The sequence below is a fragment of the Tachypleus tridentatus genome, chromosome 8 (genome assembly GCF_004210375.1).
Source record: "Tachypleus tridentatus isolate NWPU-2018 chromosome 8, ASM421037v1, whole genome shotgun sequence".
In the NCBI taxonomy this organism is placed as follows: Eukaryota; Metazoa; Arthropoda; class Merostomata; order Xiphosura; family Limulidae; genus Tachypleus; species Tachypleus tridentatus.
Window position 1 is genome coordinate 4,775,630 of NC_134832.1, and position 21,149 is coordinate 4,796,778.

Genomic DNA, 21,149 nt, shown 5'->3' on the forward strand with positions numbered 1-21,149 from the left:
TTTCTAAATGCTTTGTCCTGTAGTTCCTAGTTATGTGGCAATTTAAGTTGCAGCTAAAATACTTACTGTAGTCTACCTCTTCTGTTCCAAGTAGAGTTTATCAAATTCATCGTGCTTTCTGCCTACACCGCCATTAGAGGAAGTGGATGTTTCTATATTATTTGATTGGAAGATCCATTATTTCCTGGATGGTACTATTATTTGTTTATATTTGACATTAATTTATTCTAGTTCTATTTCCCTTAAAGATGTGTATATACTTTGCTTTTAGACTAATTTGCATATCCTCTTCCACTATGGTGTCTATGAATTGATCACTTGCAAATGAATCCATCATTTTATGTGGATCATCTTGATAAGATAATTGGGAAGCTATTCCACATCTACAGCTCCTAAACTTTACTTTGGAAACTTCCTTCTGATGCAACACTTCAAGTATGTAAAACATTTACCAATTCTTTGTAGTTTTTATGGCTCTCTTGGAAAGTGTTTAATCTTGTTAAAGCTAACTAACCCTTATACATGAGAGGCAAGATAAATAGCTCTCATTTAACTATTCCATCAAGTTGTTGTAGAAATTATATCAAACTATGCAAGATATGCCTTCCATGGCACCTTCCCTTCATAGTTTCTTGATCAGGTGAAATTGGTGAACTAGCCTACTAAATTACATAATTTGTTGCGGTAGCTGAATAGTTCAGGAAGATCCTACAGTCATGTATACAGTTGTGGTAAGAGTTGTAGACTAGTTAGGATCTCTTGTTCCATAATGCATAATAAACATTTGTGATCAAAATTCTAGAGCAGATGCAAAGAGAGAGGTGTGGCTGGTTTGATCCTCAGTTGTTTTTCAGCTCAATTTTCAGATGTTCTATCTTGACATCAAATCACTTTGTACATTCATTCTTACTTTGTTGTTGTCATTCTGTAGTTTTTATTTTGATATTATAATCCTTCTTTACACTTTGACTTCCTTTCACTTGTTTTCAATCAAACTGATTTTTGTTTGTGAATTTTTTCTCTCATTTTTGTAATTCCTCCTTTCTTTCTTTCTCTTCCTGATCATGTTTCCATCGAGAGGCTTTTCATTAAGTACCAAAACTCATCATATGGTCTAGATGTTGAGAGATTAAAGATGCTATTTATTTACATTGTTTAATATTTAAAAAATATATTTAAACATCAAAAACTGGCAAAACTTTTGAAACCAGTAGACCTAAAATCTGATCAAAATCATGTTTATTGTGGGTGATTTTGAATCCAAAATGGCTAAGAGAAATGTGAAGTTAAAAATATCTACAGTTAGCATGATTTTTATCACAAAGGTTTTTGATTGTCTCAAAGTTAACATATAAGTCTTTTTCAAAGTTATCATCATTGAAGGAAAATTTTTTTTTTTAATGGTTAAATGTTAAGCTTGAAGCTCTTGTCATAAGTGTGCTACTTAATGCAAACAATTAAAATTATTGTGAACTTCTATACCATGTTTAACCAGCAATTTTCAATAAAATAATGCATAAAGCTACAGTTGAGAAAGAACTGCATATACTCTGTTAATATTAAAATGTCTTAATTTAATTTTGGCTTCCTATTAAACAGAAATGTACAACTATTAAAATGTAATATGCTGATATACTTTCTTTATCTGTAGACCAATTGTTGATATTTACCAAGTTGAGAAGGGTGGAGTAAGGCTTCACTTAATTTTTTAAGAAGTCACAAAATTTGTAACTTACCAAACCAGGATGGAAGATGCAATATGTTACAGTCAGCATTGAATTACAATAAAAAAAAATTCACAATCTACATTAACTATACATTATACAAAATAATGATTATACATAATAATTTATTGTGGAAGTTTTTGGACTAGTATGAATACTTTGTTATATAGCCTTTTTTATATGAGCTTGTTCTTCTTAACCATAGGATGCTCAACTGCTAGAAGAGAATTACAACAAAACTAAGGAACTTCTGGACGAGAAAGCTTTAGAAAGTGACAAGATAAAAGCTCGTACAGAAGAACTGAAGAAAAAAGCCAAAGAACTGGCTGAGCTTGCAACCAAAAAATATCAGGATTTTAGAAGTAAGTAGTTCTATTGTTTATTGAGATTAAATTGTAAGAAAGTTAATGTTAAGTAAAACAGTGAAAAGGGTACTGTTGAATAATAGTGAGTCAGAGATTTAATATTTTGTTAAACTAAGGAGTGAACAATCCAAATATTTAGTGAAACTAAGGAATTTGAATGTTTTGTATGACTAAAGAGTAAGCAATTGATTATTTATTGTGACAAATGAATTCAAATCATTTGTGAGACTTGAGTAAATATTAAATATTTAGGGACTAAGGAACATTAAGTTTTGTAAGACTGAGAAGTAAGTTTTAGTATAGTCCAAGTAAAGACTGTGTTTATTTGTAATAAATATGTTTTTATATAATTTTTATGTTCATAAGAAGCATCATCAATTAATTCTTATAGAGCTGGAGGGTGACTTTGAGAGGAACAACCAGACTCTGACCAGATATGAAGAGACGCTAGATAAACTGCTAAAGGAATTGGAAGAAGCTCTTGCCGTAATCAAAGCCCGAAGTCAAAAGTACAGAGAATGCACTTAAAGAGTGCTTTACATGAAAGAAAAGTAGGATTCTCACTATATTAAGTTAGGCAAGTCAGGTTTTTTTGGAAAAAAGAAAAGTGAGAAGGAAAGTTTTTGTCATATAGCTACACACGTTAAATGTTATAAAGTGCCAATTCTAGTGTGTCATGAATTTTGTAGACATTGAGTAGAGCAGCTGTAAAATTTAGCTGCTTGTTTTTACCTGGTGTAGAAACTGCTTATCAAACACTGCCATAATACAAACTTAGTAGGAATTTTATAAAAAACCCATTTCTCATAAAAGAGAAAGAAATATGCAGATATGCATTTACTTGTCTTTTTGAAACTACAAAAAGAATTAGTACAAATGCAGTGGAGTAGATGGATTAGAAAAGGAACATATACCATAAATAAAAAACAAAAAACTAGCAAGACCACTTGTTAAATGATGTCAGACATGCAAAAAACTGATTTATGATTGTGGAAAAAGTACTGAATAGTTATTCTTTAGGTCGTATTTTTCTATTGTGTTGTTGTTCAAAGGAAGTAACATTTGAGTTAAGTATCAAACAGAGATCATAATTTGTGCCAATTATTAATATTTAAAAAAAGTACAAAAATAACATGCACTTGATCGGTACAATTATTTTACCATTGGTAATTATGTGTGTCATTTTCTCTGGCCATTTTAGTTAAAAAGAATTTGAATCAGACCAATTGCCAGCCAGTAATTAAGATAAAAAATTTACTTTGGACATACTGGCAATAAAACTTGATAAGAATCCTTATTTCTCTCTAATTTTTTTTTATCCAATATATTTTTCAAGTATCATATTGAGTTAGTAAAGTTACATGTAATATACAAAGTTGTACAAGTTTAGTTAAATAATGCGTTAAACACATCACTGTTACTAGTATATTTGCAGGCATAGATACTTCACATCCTTTCACTTATGTTTTCAGTGTTTAAATTTAAGCTGTTCAGTAACTTGCATCTGTTTGAAATTGTTAGTGAACTTTACTTAGAATTTGAAGCTTAAATATTTAAACTGTTGAAAACAGTTATATTTATATTGTATTGTTACTTAAGTTTGAGGGTTTCCTTTATGTACCTAAGTGTCTTTAAAATCAGATTGTAAAGTACAATATGGCAATTATGCAGCTGATATTGAGAATATGTGTAGGAAATTTATTAAACAATGTACCAAGTAGTTACTGTTAGTGGTGTATGCTTAAAGGTTTTGTTTTTCTACGTGATGAAGTATCACAGAATTGAAAAAATACTAGGGTTAACAGGTTTTAGGCACATTCAAAATAAAAGTTTAATACAGTTTTATTTTAAACAGTAAAATTAATAGAAAACAAGTATAATGAAAATATGTTGACTCCATAAGATATACAACACAGAAAAAAAAAAGTCCATTTTTGTCAACTAAGAAGTAAAATATTTTCTTTTGAACTTTATAATGATTTTTGTACATTTAGTAGCAAATATAACGCTTTCAAAATTAATATATTCCATAATGTACAAAATTTAATTTTTCCTTGTTTTATCGACAGAAATATAGATATCCTCTGAAAGGGAAACAAGTTTCACTTAATTTCATTTTTCCAGCCTGAAGTTTAATGGACAGTAAATGAAAAAACAGATTACTTCAACATTATGTAACACTAGCATAATAAGAGGTTTCAACCTAATTTATTATTTCAGAACAGCTACAAGGAACTTGTGGTGAATATTAGTTACTTAAAAAATATAGCATTTGCTACTTTCTTTCTCATGTTTGTAAACTTCTCACAATATTATCATGTGCTAGGAATTACATTAGTTACTACTCTTATAAAAAAAAATCAATCAGGTTTTATGAAACTTTTTTTTTTGTGTATGGCTTGAGTGAATTTTTCTTTGTAGTTATTCATAAGTATTCAGCAGTTGATACTTTATCTAGTTAATTATTTATTATCATGACATCACCAAAACATGGTAAATTGATTGAAAAGAACATTTAGTAATGTTCTGAACAAGAAAGTCCCTTTAATAAAGTCTACATTTTAGCAGTAACATAAAATAGCCCTATGAGTTATCAATGTGTGCTTTATCTGTATGTAAAAAGTGCAGATATCTCTAGCTTACCCTGACTGTAGTTGTATATAGATATTTTAGTTTTCTAACTTCATAATCACATTAAAACTAATTCATTTGAAAACTTCTATTAAATAATGCTTTATCATCAAAATAATCAAGTTTTGGTTGTCAAATTTAATGTCACTTGGACATTGAGTACACAGTTTTTATAATTAAATTAAATTCCTATTAATTTGTAAGTTTAAGTGTACAATAGGTTAATATATCTGCAGAAGTGTATTATCTTATCAGGGCTAAAAAATAATGTTCACAAAAACTGCTACTTTTGAAGTCAAAACTGTTTTACTCAGTTCATCATTTTATATTCAACTGATGGTATAAATGCATTATTTATAAAGCTTAAAAATTTTACCTGTTGTAAGAAATAAGCCATCCTGTATGTATACACAAAAATTAAAGTTTCTCCAAACTATTTATCAATTTTTGTCTTGTTTCATGTTTTACAGTAAAATAGTTGTATGGCTTTAGGTATTAATGTTACTTTCTTAGCAAGTTTGTGTACAGAAAACAGTAAATTCATTTTTCCTATTTAAAGGATTTATTAATACTTAAATATGGTTTCACTTAATAAACTATGTACTGAAGGCAATTCCCTCCCTTTTTTCCATCTGAAAGTCAATGTATAAGGTATGTCACGTAGTATGGGTTATTTGCAGACATTTTATCACAATTTTTTAAACTGATAACAGAACCCTTACAGAAATATAAATTACTGCAATAAAAAATTTCCAACAGTAATTGTTAGAATTTCAATATACTTTAAAGAATTTCTCCCATCTTTGCATGTTTTAGAAAAGAATAACTTAAATCAACATACAAAATTCCTTCAAAATGTTCAACATTCTTTGGAAAATGGCATTACCTCTTGTGATGAAAAACAAAACAAATTATACTGCATAGTCTTGTCAATGTTGAACTATTTCACATTCAAATATTTAAACTACATTTAAATTATACTATACATTTTATCAGCCCAGTATGATCAGGTGGGGGGTTAAGGCATTCCACTCGTAAGCTGAGGGTCACAGGTTCAAATCCTAGTTGCACAAAACATGCTCATCCTTTCAGACATGGGCTTATTTAAACGTGAGAGTCAATACCCTATTTGTTGGTAAAATAGTAGCCCAAGAGTTGGCAGTGATGACTAGCTTGCTGCCTTCCCTTTAGTGTTACTGTATGGCTAGCACTCAACTAGCTTTGTGCAAAATTCAAAAACAAATTTTTATGAGCTTGCTTTCTGAGAAGTAGCACTGAAGATTTTTGGCTTTTATTAGGTAATTATTGAGTAGATGAAAGGATAACTAAGGATACAGTTCTTATACTGTGTAACCTGACAATTAAGTTATTTGGACAAAAGTTAATTTACAATATTGAATGAAAAATAAGCCTGAAGTCTCATGTTTTAAAAACCAAAGGCAGTATTGTATACTTGACAATTAACTGTTCTTTCTAAACACCATACTTAAATTATGTGATGTTTGATTTAACATTAAGATTCTGGAAACTTCAATGTATAATAAAATTACATCAGAGAGGTATCTTGTTATTCTTTCACACTATAAAACTTTTACATAATGCTGTAACCAACTTTGGTGCTTTGTTCACATTTAGTACCTAGGATCTATCTTACAATGAAACAAACTTCACTATGGAATTTTAAAAGTTGTTTACTAAACATTCAACATTTCAGGAGTCACTGAAGATGCAAGTAGCTAAATTTAGTTACACATAGATAAGATTCACTTTATCCCATATTTTTAGTGTTTAAACAACTATTACCAATATAAAGTGTTGATTGTGCCAGATAGTTTTAGCATTTTCTTGTGGGGAAATTAGTTTCCCATGAAGAGTTTGGTTGAGTAGTCATTTCTCTGAACAGAAACAATGTGAATTATCTTGGTTAAAAAGCTAAATAAGTTACAACAGTATTTCAATGTTCCATTTCAAGTGGTGAGCAATAACACGTTATGAAATCCATGTCTGAAATCTTGATTCACATTTGCCTCAATTTGAGATAACCAATGTTTAGTAACTAGACATACTAACAAACCTGCATAACATTACAAATATTTGTAGGTTTTTGTGGGAAAAAACTGCCATAAAAACTAAACCCAGGACATCAAGTGCCTCAATTTTCTGAAGCAAAGTACAAATCTGTTAAACAATTTTGTTGGCCTAATGTTTATACCACCACTTGGCATCTGTAGCCAGAAGATAAAGGTTGCATTTTCTTTTGTATTCTTATATTGAAAAACACATGGAGAAGTCAAAATGTCACCATTTGGTAATACTGGCCAATCTTTGCTTTTTAGGCTAGTTTTACTACAAAAACTGGTCTGAATTTTTAATTCTCTGCTTTGAGATACAATGAGAAAATGGTACACTAGAATCTTCACAACCTACACAAAAGGTTCATTCAACACTTCGGAAAGATTTTGCATTGAATTTTATGTAAGTATAAATGTTTACACACCAGAAAACAGTATTACTGTCCACATTGATCAATGAATGTTTAACTTATATAAAAATTTACAAACACCTTAAGAATCACCAACCCACAATATAAAATTATAATTAGGGTAATAACAATGTAAAATCAGATGGTGTTTCGCAGATCTTTATTAATAGGTTTACAGAAATCAAGATAACTATGTACAGTTAATATATACAGATTACAGTTAATCACCAGTTCATTCACAACATTGTTTGCAGCATCTCCAGCTGCTATATTCTTTCAATTTACAATGTACAAGTACCATGGCAAAACAGACCACACCTCTTACTGTAAAGGTGTAGTTTCATGATGTAACTGTCCTGTGTGGTTAAAGAAAATCTTGTTTAAGATTAAGACCTTGGTTTGTAAAGATTCTAACAGAGGCACTGAAACAGAAAAATCAACTTCCTTAGTTTCAGGGTTCTCCAACAAAACTTCCTTGTGAAACAATGCACTGATAATATTACCCTACTTTTCTTCTAAGGGAAAGCTTCATTATGTCCAGGAAAACTTCATTATGTCCACAGCTTTCTTTTATGCTTTGTTGAAGTACCATTCTAGATGAGAATGAGAAAAATGCATGTTATGCTCAAACACAACCAGTGTTTAGGATCCCCAAATATATACTGAACTTATTAAGTATATATAATTACATATCTTGTATAACCCCATAGTATGCTGAAATATATGGTCACTAATTCTGATTAATGATATACTAAAACTATCAAATAAATTAAGTATGAAGTGCTTTTCCAGGCATCCTCTTTCATGTTAGAAAGAATGCTACACTACAGAGATACTAACTAGTATTACAATAAAAGTCATGACCTTTTAAGGTTCTTTTTAAAACTTGTATTAACAGAACCTTAAAGTGATTCATTACTTGTACACTATCAATCTAAACTCCCATGAACATTTCAAAGTCATTTAGAACTACCAAGTATAAAATTCACAAATCCAATATGAACACTTAAGGCTCATCTTAAAACTACTACTACTTGCCCTCAGCTCTCATAATCTTCCATCTCAAGGCACTTTCCTTGACCAGCTATCTCAAAATGGTTAAGAAACATTGAATGAGAGAATTAAAATGGTTAAGAAACATTGAATGAGAGAAAGTATAAAAGGGTAGGAAGAAATTGGAAGGATGAGAAAGCTGGTGTACAAGGACTGCCCTCTGGATTTTTTTCTCATCATTGGGCAAACTATCACATATTTAAGTTTCAAGTTATCCATTTCAAACAGTTAAGTCTCCCACATGAATCTGAAAAATAAAAAGAAAGAATAATATTATATGCCAAACATACGTCATGTAGTATCAAGTATTGAGGCCAATACCATCAAGCTGGCTGAGGTAGTTGGAGTGCTACACATTTCCATGAAGGCAGAAGAAACAGCAATATGAAAACAATTCCTTTCTTACAATATAATCTTCAATAATGTCAAAATTAAAAGTCAACCTGGTTGAGAGTACAACTAATTATGCATGCTCTTAAAGATTAGAATGCATTGTTACATAAATTAATGTCACTTCTACTAAATAGTGATTCACACTCAAATGTTTAATACCATTTAACAACATGCATGAGTTAATCTAAGTTTAGCATACACATTGGTATGAAATGTTGCTTCAAAGCTTCCACTCTTGATTAATAAGTAATGCCAATTTTTACTGGATTATTAAAAATCACTTTCAAACAAATTCCTTATAAAGGTAGCATGTTCTGAAAAGATATCTAGCCTAAAGTTCCACTGTTGCTTTCACCTGGATAACAGACCATGCAATGGAATTACAACCTATTTATTATAGCTTAGCCAGAATTTCCAATTAATTTAGAGCCAAGTTAATTTTGTTATTGATTACACATCTGAATTAAGTTTACATACAACTACCAAAAATGTAGACTTTAAAAGACAATCAAGTGATAGAAGCTTATGAACGTACTACATTTCATGTTATGTATATTAAAGAATCTAAAACTCATTAGGTAAAATTTATCCAAAAATATAAAGTTTCTCTGCAAGCTACTCATGCACTAGTACTTCAATATTTCATTTACTGTTAACAAGCTGTAATTGGTTAGTGTTTACATAGCTCAAAAGGTCAATAAAATTAAGGCATTTGTAGAAAGGCAACTTGAAATTGGTAGCATATACTGTTACAAAATGCAAGCATTCTACAAAAGTATATACTCTCCATTTTAAATATTTACAGTATAGTTTAAGTTAAGGAAGAACAAGGATATTCTAACTAGAGGTTGTAAATGAAAACTACAGAAAATTTTATTAATAACATGAAAAAATTGAATTATGGAGAAGTGCTTAAAATTAAGGACACTTCACACATCTATCAAATATAACATTATACGAGGGTCAATCACTTAAAGAATTTAATTATTCATTAACTTACATTTTAAACTAAAGTTACGATATTTCAGTTTAATAAAAACAAATGAAAGGTACCATAATGAGTAGAAAAATAAACAAGTTCGATTTGACTGCATACTTAACACTCAATATGGAATCAGCCAATTCAATACTTTAACTATAAAGATTTGTCCATGAAAACATTGATTTATTGTCTTACTGTCTGCACCATTAGATTATTTACACTTTTACAGTGCATCAGGGTTCAAAGCCCATGTCACAGCTATTGACTTGCATTCAAAATTAAATATTATGAATTTGTCTAAGTTTGGAATAAAATTGTATATAATTCACACTTTAATACACAAGGGTTAATTTCTTAAAAGTAAATATTAAAAGCACAAGTCAACAGATTTGAGTGAATCATGGTGAATTCAGCACTGTTTAAAATTAAATGTTTGTGATATCAAACTACGAAGTTATAATTTTGTACAAACTCAAATTACTAATATTAATTATAAAGCTAGAATATAAAATAAGAGCCTTGTCTATTTTCCTGAATTATGGCTTATGCACCAAATCAAACATGGTGGACCCATTCAACATTTTTTGAAATGGTCCCTTATATAGTCTTACTACAATATATGATAAGTGAGTAACCAATCAACAGTTCTGATTTTCCACACCATTTTAATCTTTGAAAAGACTTCCATGTTCTTTTTATCCAAGTTTTAAAGGACATAGGTTGTCTGTTCTACTCAACATTTCATATTTTTTAAAATCCAAATCTTAGTTACTAAGCTTAATTATATAATTATGGTATCAGTTATTTAGAACTTAAATAAATTGATATCCTCAAAGTGTAAAATTTTAAAAGGTGTAGCAACCTATGTCCAGCAACAGATGACTAAGATTGAAGAGAGTTGTTTGATTTACTTGATTTATTGTTCTAATATTTTAGGACAAAAGTTTAATATTTCTAAATTTTTTGTAATATACTTGTTGAAATGTGACTTATAAAATACCAGTTCATTAAAATAGAGTTAACATTTGTATTTGTGTAGCCATCATAGCATGAAAAAAACTTTATCTCCTAATGTTATGATGGTTAGGAGGTTGGTGAAGTGACAGAAGACCCACAAGTCTTACTGAAAAAAACATTTGAAATGTTAGATTTCAAATTATGTTAGATTATGCAAATATCAGATTTTGAGTATGAATAGTTTTTTTTTCATAACATGAAATTACTTTCAATTCAGCCTAGTAATGAAAGACTTGATATTTTCAAACAAATTTTAGTAAAAATTAAAAGATCTGATTTTTGTGTACAAAATACTTTTAATTGTTACCGAATGTGTAAACATACGTTATACTGAACCCATCACAAAAGGATTAATTCACTGGGATGAAAGAGTTAGAACTTTGTAATTTAAAAAACTATCTAGTCATACAAGGAAAATGAATATTTCAATTAACCACACAGCAACAGTTCATGGGTCAAAGGCCATGTTCTCATTTGTTTATTGAACTATTTTATGAATTTATCAAGTTTGGTATCAAACTGTAGGTAATTCAAGATACCATATCAAACATTTAATTTCTTAAAAGTAGATAATAAAACAGCTTATCTCATGACAACGAATGCACTAATGGTTAAAATTAGATGTTTGTGATACCAAAATAGCACGTTTGTACAAACTAGGATTTCAGATCACCAATATTGACAATTTGACTATTTACTGAATCAAACAGTGGCCCTCTGCTCACCTCTTTCCACTTTTGGAAGCAGTCTCTTACATACAGTATGAATAACCAATCAGAAGCTCATGATGTCCTCTTAGGGATTTTCTTAGCCATTTTCAAATACACTTGTTTCCTCTTGAAACACCTTCATACTGGTAGGCTAAGTCTTTAGCCTATTGGAGATTATTTTTTTTTTTAAATAAAAGTACAGCTGGGTTTTAAACAAAATAATGGAATTATAATGATGAAACAATTTATGACTTTTGCTTATTCAAATACATACATACAAAAAACCCCAAAAAATTGTTTCACATCTTCCACGTCCAAAATTTCTTAATGCTTAAGTTATAACAAGCAGCAAAGACGTAACCAGGTGAGAAGTGTTTGCTTTATTTTTAATTAATGTTTGGTTTTAAGCAAAGTTTAAGAACTTGTTTGGAAACAGTGATAATCTACATACATGTACAAATTGACATGCAACCATTTCATCAAATACTAGTCCACTAAAACACAGGCAAGAGGCCATTTTGTAAAAACTATAGGCCAGTTTTATACTACTGGATACAGTAACAAGTTCACATGCATCACATCATTGTAACTTCTGTAGTGGTCAATAAAATTATTATATATAAGTTGAGATTCAAGCTATTTAGAGTAGTTTATGAACTGTAGTAATTGTAGAACAAAAAAAGCATAATTTGCATCAATTCCCTAACTATGTGGTGGTTACAAGATTGGTCAAATCAATTGAACCCATGCAATTAGTAAAGTTTCTTTAGAATATTTGATAAAACTACCCAGAAAATTATGTACAAAATTTGATGAACAAGTTTTTAATCTTCAAATGAAAATTACTTTGCATGTTGGACAGGCAATATCTGAAAATAAAGGCACAAGGAAATCATTTAAGACAATAAAAAAACCTTTATAAATGTTTACTGATAATCTGCCATATTTTATGAACATGTGTTTACTAATTTAAAGCAATAGCATGAAAACTATAACAAGCACAACATAGTTAAGAGGCATCCCATGCTGAAAGTTAATTACATGCATCTTTAATAACAGATGACATTTTGAACAATAGAAAATTTTATGCTCACACAGCATGAATTACAAAACTTAACTTTTTTCTTTTTATAATTTTGTAACTCTTCTACCAATAGGAAGAATGTGTGGAATATTTAACAAGTGTCAAATGTATGATATTGTCAATTCATCCGATCTGTCTCAAACACAACCAGGAGCTCAGGAATGGACAAGTTGGCTCCAACGATGCTTAATGGTTTGGATTTAATCTAGCATTGCATTACGAACAACATCAATACTGCTGACCGATGTTGTAGATACCAGTCAATGCCAAATATGCTTGTAATAGAAAAGTAAACAATTCAAAGTTGTAAATAAAACTTAAAGCAACCCATATTAATTTCCAGGAATCCTAGCATTGTAAGTTAAAATAATTTAACCAATAAAAACCAAATTATGTTACTACCTAATGCATCCATTTCAAATTACCCATGCTTTGGTACACATTCTCATTAACCTAGTGTCGACATCAAGACCACTGTAGAATAACAAAACTTACCTTAATATTTCCTGCATTTCTACAGTTGACTTTTCTTTTGCTGTAATTAAACAAAAATGTATTGTAACTTGACAAAGTCACAAGTTCTCCATTTATGAAATCAAGCAACAGTATTTAGCTTTTTGTACCACAAATAATCTACTTTCAAATGTTTGATTTTAGAAAGTAAAAAATGTCCATCCTTTCAAACAACCAGATTAATAAAATCACTGGTATTGATAATATTCATGGATAAAACTTCTTTAGCACATACTTTATACCAGACCCACAATTTTAAAATTTGTCTGGAGACCAAAGTTGTGCAAAACCTTTAATAAAATATAATTCCAGTCAGTAATATACATCATTCTGCCACTGACAAATTTCAACTCTCTATCAAGCATTACAAAACATGAAATAAATTTCAGTTAACAATATCAGTTTTAGTTTAGTTCTAAAATTGTGAAACAAAAAAATAAAAGTAAACCCCATAAAACTTTTGGGAATGAACAACTTAAATTGACCTATTCATTCCTAAAATCTCAGGACTGCCTTCAACTTGTGCCATGTTATTTAAAACATTTTTCTGGCAACTATTGAATGGTTAAATTGCATGCTTAACAAGTTTACATTTTTACTCTAATCACAACATCACATCAGCATAGTTTATTGTAATTTACTGGTTAAATATGAAACATGTTTATAGAAATTTCAGTTATTTATTGCCTATTTATGATTGGTGTGGTAGTCTCAGATACCCAAGTTTTGGATTATTTGCTGCAAGCTCTGTTATAATAAGATAATCCAGAACATTAAACACATTTGGATTAATAAGGTTACCATACAACTCTTAAATGTATACATTTACCATTCACAGAACTCAACCATTCGATCATGGTCATCTTCATTCAGAGCATGAACAAGCGATGGAACGACACTTTTGAATTGGGAACGCTTCAAAATGCGATGAACACTGGATTTAGGGATACCTGTTTCACGAGACAGTTGGCGCACTGATTTTCTTGGAGAATTCAGAACATTATCAATGACCTCTTACTCTCTTGTTGATCATTTTCGACCAGAGCGACCCTTTCTCATATGGAGTGTTCCATGTTCAAACTTGGCGATGATGTGTGAAATGCTGGGGCAAGATGGCACATCCATACGGAACTGTCTAGTGAAATGTCTTTGCACTTCAGCTTTGTTTTCGACTTTCCAAAAGGTTTTTAACAAGTCAAATCTGAAACAAAAGAAACTATTAACTATACACAGTCAAAGAGTGTAAACGTAATTTTGGGACACCCTGTATGATTACAAAACTGCACAGTGACTTTCTGAACATCCTGTATCATCAGTGACTAGAGGTTCAAGTATATCTGCAACTAGGACAAATATAAACAAAAGTAAACAACTTTAATATGGAAGTCAAGAAAAGAAACAATTGAAAATTTAAATGTATGAAAACTGCATTATTCAGAGATGGTAAGAGTTTCTTTTATAAAAAGTTCAGTACAAAGGGAATTAATTAGTTGAAAGTAATAAAGCTAGATGTCAATGTGTAGGAAGGGAGCTAAAAAAATTGGAAGGAATCAGGCATTTGTTCTTAAAGGAATTTAAATCACAACTGAGTGCTTAAGGCACAAAGTCCAAGTTCAAAGGCTTCATTTTTGTTTGATTTCCACACAAAGCTACATGTGAAGACTATCTGCACTAGCCATACCTAATTTTGCAGTGCAAGACTAAAGGAATGGCAGCTAGTCACCATCCATCAATTCTTAGGCTATTCTTATCAATGAACTGACCATCACATAACTGAAAGGGCAAGTACGTTTGGTGTGACGGACTTGAATCCATGATCCTCAGTTTACAAGTCAAGTACCTTAACCACATGGTCATTCTAGGCTCTAAGTTAGAAGGAGAGGATGATTCCTTTGTGCACTTTTAGATCACAAAATATCCCAGGTTGAGAGTCTTGTATACAAATTTGATATTATGGTCATTAAGAATGTTAGGAAACTCAACAAAACTGACTACATGGAGAAAATGCTTGTCTTGTTTGGAAACATTTGTTTCCACTTTATAATGGAGAATATATTTTGTATGATACAGACAAAGTTTTTTTCAACTTTGTAGTTATGCTTTTTCAGAAGTATTCTTGGAAAAAATAAGTAAAGATTGTCTAGTCTGATTACAGATTTCTCTGGAAGAGAATATTGGCATGGAGTTTTGAAGACATTATGAGAAAATCCTTTGGCCAGTGCAGTGTTAAGAGATATTGGTACAGTTAAAGATGACTTGGTCAGGGGAAATCTTTCTGCAAATTTTATTTGAAAAGTTTAATTTTTTGCATACGTTCACATATAACAATTTTCCTCTCATTACTTAGTTAAGATTCACAAGATGGTTGAAGTCCATCCAGAATGTGAAATTAGATAAACCAGCTTCGATGACAGATGTTTCCATTCAAGTGATTTTGATAAATATGGTATGCTATTTTGAGTTCTGAATGTCCATTAGCAAGTTCGAAATTAAGAAACTTGAGCTTATGACCAATGTTAATTTTTGTAGTCCAATTTTTTCAATAGTCCTTCAAGTTCTGAGACAATAACCTCTGTATGGTCTTGAGTACACTAGTAATGAACCCATTTTACAGAAAACAATAAAACAAAACATGAATGCAATAAAAGGGAGTATTTATTAAATGACTCAATCCAATTCCATAATCAGTACCTATGAAGGAAACAATTTTAATAAACAAATTGAAATAGTTTAGATCTACAAGACTTGTTAAAGGGTGGAAAGTTGAATTCCAGACTCAAGAACAATGTGCAAATGATCTTTGTAGCAGAAAAAACAGTTGAAACTTTTCCTCCATTCCTACAAGTCTTCACTTAACTTAAGCTTATTCTAACCAATTCAATTGTTCCACATTTTATTCTCATCTTGTATATTTATATTACTTTTAACAAAATAAATGCTTCCTATCACCACATTCATATTTTCAAAAGAAATTAGTTGATTAGTTATGGCAATAGAAAAAATTAATATACAAGCCACATGTTACGAGCAATGCCATGTAATATTACAACACTACAACTATGTTAACTTTATACCATTTATAAAGTTTAAGTACTTTGATAATAAACTCAATCCCAGAAGTTAGACTATTAGCCAAAATTGAAAATGTAGCAAACATTCAAGTCAGTCAAGCAGTAACCAGCATTCTACCCACCGTGCCTGTTTGCATCTATCTAGCACAGATACTCAACACAGTTGCAATAAGCTACTATGTTAAGAGTTATGTGCATGATACACAGCTTGATTTGTTGAGTATTTTGATTTCACAAAATCTAACACTGAAACACTTCAATAATGAACAATCAACTTTTATAATGAATAATTTCTAAAGTAATATTAATTTTTGCACAAAGCTACACAAGGGCTATCTGCACTAGCAATCCCTAATTTAACAGTGTAAGATTAGAGGGAAGGCAGCTACATCACCACTCACTGCCAACTTTTGGGTTACTCTTTTACCAAGAAATAGTTGGATTGAATGTTACATTATAATTGCCCCAACAGCTGAAAGGGCAAGTATGTTTGGTGCAATGGGGATTTAAACCTGTAACCCTCAAATTACATTAGAAAAACATTCAGGTTTGCTTCTAGTAGAAAACACTAAAAACAGCAGAAAAAACAAGTCTTGAACACTTAACTGAATAATTTTTTTTACACAGTAACTGTTCTATTTGTCACACAATACAGATGGAACACTAAACGCCTGTTTCAGTATGTGTACAAGTTATGGCCAAAGCTTGTAGTTTGATTTCAATTTTAGGAACTAAGTGAATTTCTTACTTTTAGACACAATAGAAGTTTATTAAAAATTTTGTTCAACTGAAATTTAGACCTAATATTAAAAAAATTACAAGTACTGGAGTACATTTTCTACAGATAACCATTTTTCCAAAAATACATTAATCTGTTCATAGAAGTTTTGGTATGCAAAAGACAATTAAGCCTAAAAGACCCATTTGAATTTTTAATGTCCTTCCAATCTCATACCCAACCTAAAATGAAAAATTTATATCCATTATAAACTATCCACAAAATTCCCTCTAGAATTCCCACAAAAAAAACAAAACAACTGGCTGAATATTATTACACAATCCATTACAAAAGTCAGTCACCCTTATTGGAAAAAACAAATTTGCCAAGCACTAGTTTTCCTCAATTTTTTCTTTTTATACTGTTGTCTTCAAGTCCATAATACACATGAAATCAAATTTTAGCTAGTAACTTCACACACTCATCACACCATGTTAAGTCTTTTATGATACTAACAGTTACCAGCGTACAAACATAACATTTCATCTCTTCCTATACTTTAACCACAAACTATTTTAACATCTAAATGATACTCTTATATTTTACATTATTAGCTCAAATATCACTGCCACAACGACTAGGTACGTTGCCATTTAAAACTGTAAAAGCATAAATTAGGTTAATTAGTACTACGTTTTGATAAGCTTAAACCATTTCATAGACATTAACAATAATTTGCCTTAAGTCTCGATTCACGTTTCCTTGATTACAATCGCCTGATAACTTAATGAGCTCCTGAAACAACTTCTCATGACAACTCTTCAGCTCAAACTTTATACTGCGTAATAATTTTAATACAAATTCCATTACGAACAAATCCACTACAAACTTACCTGCCTCTACAACAACAAAGAGATTAAAAATATAGTCGACTAATCTTTTATACATGTGTTTCAGCGTCCTCTTCCGGGTAAAAATATAAAAGCTTAGGCCTCCATTTTCTCTTTAATTACGTTAACGTTCATGAGTGAAGTTTTTAAAAAGCAGTATATCAATGCTAAAATTATAAAATTTAAAACATTATCAACATATATGAGTAAACATTGGGTAGGTAATCACTTAAATCATTAACATTTCCAGTAATTTATCTGACTGTAATATTCAAATATTAGGATGTAAGGGTTTCGTTACAAACAAAAAATATATATTTGTTCTTGCATATTAATATATTTAAATAATTATTATTGGTTAATTGCACCTAGCTTGACGTTTTACATAAAAAGAAGTTTCCTAGAACAACTGTTTTGCGCTAATCTTATCATAGCCTTCTTATGAGACCTGATTTTAAGCGAAAGGCTTTGGCGGCACTAGGTAACAAAATACATACTGTTATTGATATACTGGTATACATTATTATTTTAATTTAATTCACAGCCTCTTAGAATTTCTAATATAGTTTTTTCCTTCGTTCCTAGGCACTTTTAAATTATCTGGCGAAAATTATTTAATATTCAGTCCATAAGACAAGGGATATTTACCTCATTTCCTAATCAGTGATGACGAGAAAACCTACTTGTAGAGAAAAATATATATGTAAAAACGGCTGGTTTGGGTTGAGAACATTTTTATGTAGAGGAGCAAACAACGTTTCGACCTTCTTTGGTCATCGTTTCTGAACCTGACTATGACCGAAGAAGGTCGAAACATTGTTCGCTCCTCTACATAAAATTTTTTTCAACCCAAACCAGCCGTTTTTTGCATATATATTTTACCATATTTTCTCCCTTAGCCTTTATTTAAGCAAGATCATGGGAACCGGGGATGCTGTAACATATTTGACTTACGTAGCAATTGTAAATTATATCATTATATTAATTTTCTGGGGAGGGGCATGCTCCAGATCTCCCTGTATTGAGATGCCTCAGGCAACACAGGAGTTACTTTTAGAAGCTTCTTATATTTTCGACCTCTTACTGTAAAATTTGTGTGTCTAACCATATATTCCTACTTTATAACACCTTACACCACTGTTAAAGTTGAACACTGACGCATTGTCGTAAATTGTTGTATGTCTAAATCACAAAAGACGTTTGAACCTCCTCAGAAATATAAGGAAAAACGTAAAATTATCTTATTTGTAAAAGGTAACTCAGTAGACTCGATAACAAACACAGGTCCAAATATTTTACATGAAACACACTGACTGGTTCAACTCTCTATCTTGAAATAACACCACACCCGCTTAACTATATCTTTAACTATTTTTCAACACATGCTGAACGCTTTACAGTTATCTTACACATATTTTTATATGTATGATATATTTTCGAATACATGAGAAAAACTTAACGCCAATTTAGAACATTCTAGACATTCTAGACCTACCTTAGCATCGTGAGTTATCTATTTGACATATAAATTATAACATTCAAAAAATATTGTAATTAATTAAAACACTAGCTTGCTGATTCGTCCTTCTTCTGTAGCTTAACGGTAAATCTTATTTTTAAATAACTCATATGATAGTTATTGTTCATGCAATTTAATAAAATAAATAGCTTCTCAACCTTATTGAATAATAATTGGAGAGTGTGCTTGCACTATCTGTCTATCTGTGTTGAGATGGCATGGATATCCGTATTAAAACAATGCAAAAATAATCTGGATTTTCTTCTCTACAGGCCGTCCGAAGCTAGATATAAAAAGTTATGAGACATTATCATATTTGCGGTGTATACGCCGTTTTTCAGTTTTCCAAGGCGTTTCAGAGAAGACCAGCGAATAGCTAACACCAATATTTCTTATTTTCGCACATCATCATTGTTTTTTTTTCAACAGGCTTAACATCTACCTAGTTCTAGCAGTGATTATAGTTTTACTATCATCTGATAGAGTAAACAGTTTTCATAATATTTGACTATCTATGTTATTATTATTGAATGAAAACTTAAAAAAAAAAAATTGTAATTTAGTGTAAACGATGTTATTACTCCTTGATGATAGCTTTTTTACAGAAAAATGTTGTTCCTTTAATTTATATATAAGGCAAAACAAAAATTACCAGCCAATGAGAGATGACTGTAAAATGTAGAACATTCAAAGTTTTGTATACTATACAATCGATGGATTTAGGGAACCAACCCCTAAATTATATACAAAATAAAGGAGCAAAAAAATATCAGTACAGATATAGGTCATCAAAAGTTGAATATAGAGATCTACCTTGCATGGTTGCTCTCTTTCTGGCGTATATGCTGCTTTTCAGTTATCCAGAACATCCCAAAGTCGAAAACAAACGAAAAGCCATAAACCAGGTTCCTAATTTTCGTTCATCATTATTTTTCTTAAACTGGCGTAGCGCCTATCTAGTTTTAGCTGCAACTATAATTTTATCATTATTTGATACAGCAAAACTGTCTTCAGGATCTTTGATGATCTGTTTTGTAATTATAGTACGCAAAATTTATAAAGCTTTAGAATACTCTATAATCTAGTAATCTACATATGTCATCTTCTAAAAGTAAATAAACAAGTATTAGGAGAATTTTTATCAATAAATAACCTGTTATTGTTTGGTATTAATCGAATAGGTGAACAAACACTATTTGTGCTCTGCTGCATTCCACGTGTAATGAAACCTAGTTTCTAGTAGTATTAATTCGCAAACATACTGCTGTACTATTGAAGGATCCTATTTGACCATCTTTCTTGATCTTCTATAACCTTATAAATCTCCAATCGTACCAGTCAGTTTAAATTTCTTAAATTTGTAATGATTTTCTTTAATTTTATGTTTTATGCTATTTGTAAGCCAACCGGTTTTTTTTTCTTTACTTGCAGCTACTCTTTTCTTTCTGTAGGGAATATATTTGATTAGAACATTGAAAAAATTTTATTTACAATTTCTTCACATTTACTCAGTGTTTCCAAATAACTCAACTGCTTAATTTGCAATAGATAATTCTTGTTACATTTCTTCAAAATTTGTTTTATTTTGGAATTTGGAATCAAAATATCATCATTCCTGATTTCCATATGCAGCAAAAACATTAAACCTGCAATAGAAGGTAACAATAAACCTAAAATAGCATTATTTCTAATAGATTCGTTGGTCAACTAGTGAAGAAATCCATTTTGAACAGTCTTCAGAAACTTTTTTCCCTCATGATGTGACTTCAGCATTTCCCAATCAATGTCTCAAATTAAAATTACCCAGAATTATGACTTTATTAACAGCTGAGACTTAATCTCACTGAAATCTTACTATGAAGTTTCTCACTAATTTCATCAGTTTGATGTGGTGGTCTGTAGTAAATTTCTACTAAAAGCTTTTTTCCTTGACATTCACAAACAGAAACTCAAATGGATTCGGTTGCCTTACTATTATCTTTAATATTCTCAACTTC

General features: G+C 30.5%; 1 protein-coding gene and 1 long non-coding RNA gene across 16 annotated transcripts in view; one reads left to right on the top strand and one right to left on the bottom strand.

Annotated features, from left to right (window-relative positions):
* The window catches only part of LOC143258435 (laminin subunit beta-1-like), a 160,483-nt gene extending 155,319 nt beyond the window's left edge, over positions 1 to 5,164 (top strand). For all 14 annotated transcript variants that reach the window (XM_076517363.1, XM_076517364.1, XM_076517371.1 and 11 more), the window contains 2 exons: positions 1,930 to 2,086; positions 2,481 to 5,164. In XM_076517363.1, coding sequence (XP_076373478.1) covers positions 1,930 to 2,086; positions 2,481 to 2,617 — 294 coding nt within the window. In that variant the 3' untranslated portion in view covers positions 2,618 to 5,164. The remainder of the gene's footprint in view (positions 1 to 1,929; positions 2,087 to 2,480) is intronic.
* A 2,181-nt stretch (positions 5,165 to 7,345) lies between these two features.
* On the bottom strand, positions 7,346 to 14,158 carry LOC143258438 (uncharacterized). Of its 2 annotated transcripts, XR_013032280.1 has the most exons (4): positions 13,784 to 14,158; positions 12,937 to 12,976; positions 11,373 to 11,521; positions 7,346 to 7,795 (listed from the first exon to the last, which is right to left on the bottom strand). It is a non-coding gene; the product is annotated as an uncharacterized LOC143258438 (long non-coding RNA). The 2 variants fall into 2 exon arrangements; XR_013032279.1 differs by lacking the exon at positions 11,373 to 11,521 and having other exon boundaries at positions 7,567 to 7,795.
* Positions 14,159 to 21,149: the final 6,991 nt, after the last annotated feature.